Source organism: Stegastes partitus, unplaced genomic scaffold (genome assembly GCF_000690725.1).
Source record: "Stegastes partitus isolate 25-593 unplaced genomic scaffold, Stegastes_partitus-1.0.2 Scaffold2449, whole genome shotgun sequence".
In the NCBI taxonomy this organism is placed as follows: Eukaryota; Metazoa; Chordata; class Actinopteri; family Pomacentridae; genus Stegastes; species Stegastes partitus.
In genome coordinates this window covers 22,560-30,529 of record NW_007580180.1, presented here as the reverse complement: position 1 = coordinate 30,529, position 7,970 = coordinate 22,560, and the positions used below count along the sequence as shown (strand labels likewise).

The 7,970-nt window shown below is 38.7% G+C and overlaps 1 protein-coding gene across 3 annotated transcripts in view; it reads left to right on the top strand.

Moving 5' to 3' along the window:
• Positions 1 to 34: 34 nt before the first annotated feature.
• Positions 35 to 7,970, top strand: part of LOC103375047 (ovochymase-2-like) — an 11,140-nt gene continuing 3,204 nt past the window's right edge. Inside the window, exons 1-7 of one of the 3 annotated variants that reach the window (XR_521175.1) lie at positions 35 to 230; positions 522 to 646; positions 1,601 to 1,694; positions 1,781 to 1,912; positions 3,858 to 3,938; positions 5,337 to 5,401; positions 6,568 to 6,741. Coding sequence is in view for 2 of the 3 variants with exons in the window: in XM_008305239.1 (XP_008303461.1) it covers positions 194 to 230; positions 522 to 646; positions 1,601 to 1,694; positions 1,781 to 1,912; positions 3,858 to 3,938; positions 5,337 to 5,401; positions 6,568 to 6,678 (645 nt within the window). In the remaining variant the exon portion in view is untranslated. Of the gene's footprint in view, positions 231 to 521; positions 647 to 1,600; positions 1,695 to 1,780; positions 1,913 to 3,857; positions 3,939 to 5,336; positions 5,402 to 6,567; positions 6,878 to 7,970 lie in introns of those variants that run through there. The other 2 variants (XM_008305239.1, XM_008305240.1) reach the window with 2 other exon arrangements.

Below are 7,970 nucleotides of genomic sequence, written 5' to 3'. Positions count from 1 at the left end.
ATGTGTCCACACAGTCCAGATGTGTCCACACAGCACCACACTCACCAGACATCGCGGGTTTTATCACCTCTGTCTTTGCTTTTCAGGGATTTTCTGTGGCGGCGTGGCGCCCGGTCCGGTGCTGCTCAACAACTCCCAGAATGCAACGCTGCTCTTCTCCTCTGACATTAGCGGATCAGGAAGTGGTTTTGTAATGAGGCACCGTGCTGTCAGGGGACACTCTGATCCTGGTGGGAAACACAACACACCACCACAACAACAACACAGACACACTCACACACACACACACACACACACACACACACACACACACACACACCAACATCTGGGTTTCTGCTGCCAGGATGCTTGTGTTCAGTGGTTCTGCTCTGTTCTCAGCCTGTAGACGCTCTTTATGTACAGTTTTCCTCTCTGCTGACGAGCCTCGTGACTCAGTAACGAGCTGCACAAGACACACTGCTGACGGTGTGTGTTGTGTTTGTGCGGATGAGTCACTTCAGTGTGTGTTTGTGTTCAATCAGGATGCGGTACAGTGGTTCTGGTGGAGGATCCGGCTGCTGTTCACAGCCCAAATTACCCACAATCCTACGGCGACGACTGCGTCCTCCGCTGGGTGGTGTACGCGCCGCACGGCCACGTCGTCAAGGTGACGCCGCGACTTACGCACCACGCTGACGATGCATATATTTACACAACACTTCATTTAATATTTTATCTGGTTAAATGTAAAAGTTTTCGAAGTCCACGGAAATCGGGAAGAACTTTAAATGATCACAGAACAAAAATGTGATTTGTGCTGAGTTTATAACTTCTCTCCTGCTCTCTGTGCTCACAAACATTTAATATAAAAGCTGTGAAATCTGATGGAAGTTCTCTCAACATCAGCTGGTTCTGTATCTACAGTAGCTTCATTTAATGCAGCAGAGTTCTACCTTCATGCTGTGGATGTTTCTGTTCAAAATGACATTTTAAAAAAAAGACAATATTGTTGAAAATAGCATGAAAATCGCTCCAAATGACTTAAAACTTGTTTTAAAAGACCCCAAAATCGCTGAAAAACGGTTTAAACGACTCAAAAGTTGTTCAAAAATCACACTAAAGTACTCCAAAGTTCTACGTTGATGGTTGATGGTTTTCAAAATTGCTCGTGAATCGCTATAAATGAGTCGGAAATTGTCCAAAATTACACAAACATCTATCAAGAATCACTCAGTTTTGTCCCAAATGACTGAGAATTTGTTCAAAATGAACCTGTCGGAAATCACTCAGAAACCGTCGCCTACTTACTGACAAAGCTCAGATGTGTTATGAGGCTCAGAAATGATGGAAAAAGTCCATTGAAGTGATAAATCTGGACCCTCCTCTGTGGACTTCAAGGTTCTGGAGCTCTGGAACATTCACAGCATGAAGGTAGAACTCTGGTCAGTAGATGAAGGTTCTGCAGATACAGAACCAGATGTTCTGAGGAGGTTCTGGTGGAGGATTTCTCAGATTTGGTGCATTTAATAAGGAAATGGTGGTAGATAATTGACTCATCTGAACAGTAAACTCGTCTTTATCATCCACCTTCATGACATCAGAGGCTTGTGTCTTCTTCCAGCTGGACTTTGCTGACTTTGACCTGGAGGAGTCCGACAGATGTTTGTACGACTCCCTGACTGTGTTTGGAGACGTTGCAGGAACAGAGGAGATAGGTGGGTCGGCTCACCTGGACGTCTGGACATCTGCACCTGTAGCATTCATTTAGGGCTTTAAAACATGTCTGTCCCGTCCGGTCCAGCGGTTCTGTGCGGCCGCGGCCCGCCTCCTCCCGTCCTGTCCTACCACAGCGTCATGGTTCTGCAGTTCACCTCCGACAGCAGCGTCGCTCATGGCGGCTTCAGCGCCTCGCTAACGTTCATCAGTGATGCAGGTATGTGCAGGTGTGTTTGCCGCCTGCTAATAAGTGACCGTTAACCTACACGGTCGGTTTAGCTTTAGTGAGTGTTGTTCCACAGTGACCCACATACATGCTGCTGCAGCCTGGACACCATAAAACACAATCCTGTATTTATGCTAAATAACATTAAAGACCTAAAAAACAAAAGAAAATGGCAAGAAAACTCGTGAACTATAAGGTTCAAACACCAACAGCAACAACATTAAATCCTAATATTGTGAATTTTAGGCCGAAATGAGCTTTAGTTCCCAGATAGGTGTTACACAACTTAAGCTAGCTTGTTAGCTCCTGCTAGCTAGTTTGACAACTTCCAGAAACTTCAGCGCTTTAAACTAAATTTCTATTTCTAACAAAAACTGATAGCTGACAGAAATATATTAGACATAGACATCATACATTAAAAATAAATAAATAAATAAATAAATCTTATAGGAATTTTGCCTTGAGAGTGTTTGAGATTAGCTTGTTTGTGCTTCTGTAGCTCACAGATTAGCATTTCAGATCTTTTTGGTGTTGAAGCCACAAAAAGTTGATCATGAGATTTTTGTGAAAAAGAAAACTGGTGTGAACCTCATCGCTGACAATTCTGTGTTAGCCTGGTTGCTAACAAGCTAGTTTGCTAGGTCCTGTTAGCTTGTTTTTGAGCTCTTAGAAATTTCATTGTGTTGTGATTATTTTGCCTAATAATTAAGATTTGTGTTTTTAAGAAAAAGTGATAGCTGATGTCAAAGGCTGTATTTTTTTTAGCATCTCATATAAAAATATATGAGTTTTAGTTAACTTCTTGCCGCTCTGATGGTGTTTGAAATGAGCTTGTTTGTACTTCTTTAGCTTACAGGTTAGTGTTACGCAACTTATTTTATTTGGTGTATAGCCACAAAAAAAGGATCATTTGATTTAGTATTTTGTACTTTAAAAATTAGCAGAACCTCTGTGTTAACCTCATAGCTGGCAAATTTTTGCTAGCCTGGTTGCTAACAAGCTAGTTTGCGTGCTAGTTCCAGCAACATGAGTTTATGCTGATGATTGTGCCTCATAATTAATATTTGTGTTTTTAACAAAACCCAACAGCTGCCATAAATATATCACATAGATTTTTAATACAAGATGTAAAAAATATGAAATCCTACAGGAATATTAGCTAACTGCTAGCTGCTCTGAGCTTACAGAGCTTAGCTTACAGGTTAGCGTGACAGAACTTAAGGTAGTTTAATTTTTTGGTGGAGAAGCCACAAATAAAGTTTTAATTTGTATAAATATATTCTGAATAAATAGAATAATTTTGTACTTTAACAACATTAGTATATTTAATGAAGCCACGCAAAGTTCTGTCTTCAGACTGTGAATGTTACAGAGGTCCAGAACCTTTAAGTCCAGATTTATCACTTTAATGGACTTTTTCCATCATTTCTGAGCCTCAGAGCTTCATCAGTTCAGCAGATAGACACATGAGACTTTCAGGGCTGAAATAAATCTTCTACAATCAGTTGCTTCCATGTTTTTTTCGGGTCCAAAGTTACCGTCCGACTGCTGCTTCTTGTAACGTGAGATGTTTCTGTAACAGTAGCAGGATCAGAAATAGGGTCTGAGGCCTGGTCTGGTTTGGAGCTTCGGCCTGAGGAGGCTCCTCGGTCCCTTTGTGGAATGCAGACGAAGCTCCGGGTCCTTCTAAGGAGATGCCTTCTCATTTCTAGGAAGCTGTTTGTTCAAGGAATGTAGGAACTTAGAGCTTCCTACGTGGTACAGAAACCATAAAACGATGTGCAGCGAGCCAGTGGGAAGGAGCTTTGTGTTCACCGTCATGTTGTATCTGAAAGTTCAGGAGTGTTTTCCTCTGAGAGCAACAACCCAAAGTGTCTGGTTGATTATTTAAAGTAATAAATAATCAACAAACTGCCTCTTTTCTGTTTTTCTGCAGATCTGCACGATCGGGACGGACCAGATGTGGAGCAGCATCCAGATGTTTTCACCGCTAACCGGCGACACACAGCGCCTCACGGTTGGTGGTTTGGTTTCGTCTTTGCTCGTCAACGTTTTGTTTCACCAGAACCGACAGTGAGGAGTCCTTGAGCTGCTGCAGTGGAGCTGCTCGGTGGTGGACGTGGAGACAGCGATGGTATTTGACGGCTCCTGGTGGAGCTGTGGGTCTGGTGAAGCTCAGCGGCGGCATTTAGAAAGTCAGTGGGACATTTAACACTGCAGCTACAGCTGAGACAGGATTCAACTACATACAGCAGAGAGAAAGCAGGAAGACACACGTGTTCATTTTAAAGGTTCAGTAGCTCCAGAAATAAAACTCCAGCAGCCATGAGATGTGGTGACGACCCAGGACAGGATGGTTTATATCAGACCAGGATGATTGAATGGATCCAGCAGAGGACACAGTTTGAATTATTGGTGCTTGAAAATGGAAAAAAGGTGCAAAATGTTCAACTCAATAAAGTTCCTGTCAGTGTCTGTCTATGGATGGATCCATGGTTCTACTAGAATCCAGTCTCTGGTCACATTTCTCCAACGATGACTTGAGTTTTGTCCAGAATTACCTGAAACTCGTCCAAAATGACTCAAAATAAATCCAAAATAAGACAAAGAGGGTCCAAATTTGTCCAAATTAACAATAATACTTGATCATTGGCTCTTAAAAATGGACAAAAGCGTAAACATCTCCAACCCAGGCTGGTGTTGATCCCAGAAAGTTCCTGTCAGTGTCAGAAGAACCTGATGAGGTGAAGTTGGACCAGACCAGGTTCCAGGTTTTAGATGTTCAGACTAAATGTTGATCATTGGTAGGAACCAGAACCTGGAGGTCTCAGGTTCTAGATGTTAGAAGCTGCTTCATGTTGATTCATGTTGTAGTTTAACAACACATGAGGCTGATCACATCCATATAAAAACACTTAGAGGAACTTTCTGGCGCCACAGCATCACTTTAGCTTTAGAAAATTAACTCTTTTTTACATTTTCAAGAACCAATAATTCAAACTGTGTCCTCTGCTGGATCCGTTCAATCATCCTGATCTGATATAAACTCTTCTGTCTGAGTCCTCACCACATCTCATGGCTGTAGGAGTTTTATTTCTGGAGATATTGAACCTTTAAAGTGGCTTCACAGGTTGTTTTAAGGGTGAAAATACAAAAAAAATACCAGGCCAGGCATCACTGAGTATCATATGAGTGAATATTACATAGAACCGCCACATTTTAAGACTCAAAATATGAGTTTTCGTCGTCGAAACTTTCCCATCTACGTCTTCTGGATCTTCGGCTCTGCCTCGGCCCGATGCGAGGTCACAGAAACACTGAACACGGTACCATCCAGCCAATCAGAGCAGAGGTTCGGCCGCTGAGCAGCTAAACCGTGAGCTCAGGGTGTTTCTGCTCGTCTTCATCCCGTCAGAGCGACGAAATCCAGCGACAGGCTTCAACAGGCTCCAACTGACAAGAACAGAACCGGACAAACAGGTACGCCGTTTAATAAAAAGACTTTTATTAACAGGGTTTAACTAAAATCCTTCTTAGTGTTTTACTGTTACTTTACAGATCGTCCCTGTTTGGTTAAATGGCAGCTCGTGACTAGTTAAGCTGTAACTAGTAGTAGCTAGTAAACAAAAAAAGTTAAGTGCAAGAAAACGGGTCAAAACTGTAAATGAGGAAAAAAAAGCTTTTACAGTGTTTTAACATAAATTCACATCATTTTACTTCTATTTATTTCTATTTTAGCAAATAATAATAATAATAAAAAAATAAAAAATAATGCTAAAAATAAGAAATAATAATAATAATAATAATAAGTTTTTCATTATTTGAAAGAAAAAATGTATAAATATAAAAATCATAAATATGTTTAAAACTGTTTTACAGACTTTCTCTGTTTTGTTAAATTGCAGCTGACAAGCAGGAAAATCACAGGAAAAAAAAAATTATTTACATGAATTAGGCCCAAAAAATAATTATATCAAAAATCAGTAATTTTACAAATTGTATTTTTTTCTTTAACAATATGTGATAATAAAATTATAATATATTTTTTTTACTGTATTTAAATCAGCAAACAACGCATAATTATTTTACAGATATTTGAAAGAAAATCATGTATATCAGGAATTTTAACAGTGGTGAACAATTTTCCCATTTTCCTCATTAACTCACATGTTGACTCTAAAATAGTTTTTTAATAAGTTTACGTAATGTAATTTCTTTCTTCTTCTTTTTTTTTTTACCATCTGTGACCAAAAAAAATAACGAAATAAAATAAAATTTTCACTTTTTTCTCTTCTTTTTAATTTAATTTAATTTTTTTTACAATCTGTGATCATAAAAATAACTAAATGATATATATATATACATATATTTGACATGTTTTCCTTTTTTTTCTGGCACATTTGTTTCTTGATATTTACATTTATTTTATTTTGTTTTATTTTATTATTTTTTATTATCCTTTTTTTTTGTCTATTTGTTTATTATTTTTCTTCTTTTTGGCACCACTTGACCTTTATTTTTTCTAACATACAATAATTTATTATTAATCTTTATATCTTTTTACTCCACATGATGACAGTGACATGAATTATAATTCCTTGTGAATCCAAACTAAAGAACTAATTCTTCTGCCGTCGTGTTTTCAGTCTTTCCTGTTTTGCTCCTCCGTCGGTCCCTCGACTCTCTGCTGCCGTGAACCTCGACGTTCTCCGTTCGTCTCCAGAGTTCTTCGTCCTCACCGTGCCAGGTTCCTCTGAGACGTGACGCTGCTCTGCGGTGCTTCGTTCCCTCCTCGTCTTCCAGAAGCTCCGCCCACTCAGGTGTGACCCAGGAGGAGACAGGTGGGATCAGGAAGGCCATACACCTGAACACGCTTTATTCATTCAAATAGCGGCAGTTATCTGTGAAAATATGATAATGTTTGTTAATTTACACACAATAAATGTTCTAAAAGACCTGATGTGACATTATTTACAGTTTGGGCCTTTTTTTTTTTAAAACTGTTAACGTGTAAATAATACATTTATTTATGTGGTTTTAAAATCTATCATCTGTTATTGAACAAAACAGAAACATACTGTATTAATAAAACAGAGCCCCCAGGCTAAAGAAGTCTGTCATTTCCCAGCCGGTCAGAGAGTCAGTGAACACATCGCTCCCTGTGTGTCTGAGTGTCACATGATGCAGCAACACAACAGTGTTGTGATCACACAGCTCATGTGTTTCCCCCAAAACACGCTCTGATTTCTCTCTTATTTCGTAATATTTCACTCAACAGAAGTCTGCTGCAAGAAAAAAAAAAGCTGAAAAGACTAATATTAATAGAAAATGACTAAAACGTTGCCCAAAAATAGTGAATAAAATGAAAAACCTGCACCAAACATCCCAGAATATTTCTAAAATATGCACACAAACAAGCCACAAATATCAAAAAGGCTTTAATAAAATATGAGAAATAAAATTCTACAAAATTCTAGACATTGTTTTACACATAACAAAGTATTTTCACTTAACTTTATCTTTATTTTTACACTATTAAAGCATCTGAATGGTGAGTAAGAATAAATATCTGTAGGTGCAGGACTCCCTCTAGTGACAGTTTACAGGAACTGAACATGAAACCAGCTGCTGATTAATCATAAATGTCTTTATTAATGACTGATAAATGACTAACTGATGCTCTGCTTCCATGTTTGTGCAGTTTATATTGAATAAACCTTTTATGATTCGGATATAAGTCATAATATTTGTTCAATTAGTGCTTAAATTAGTCGTGACAGTGATAAAGCAGATGAACTATCAAGAACATGGCACAGCCTCGTCCAAATAAAGAGCAACTATTGCGATTAATTACATTTAATTGGGTGGAATTATTAAAACTGACTGAAAATCTGTTCAGAATGACATGAAAACTGTCCAAAATTACTCTGAAAAGGACCTAAAATGACACAAAAGTTGACTTGAAAATGATCCAAAATTTGCTCAGAATGAGAAAAAATTGCCCAAACTGACTTAAAAATGATCCAAATTGACTGAAAATTTTGCAGCC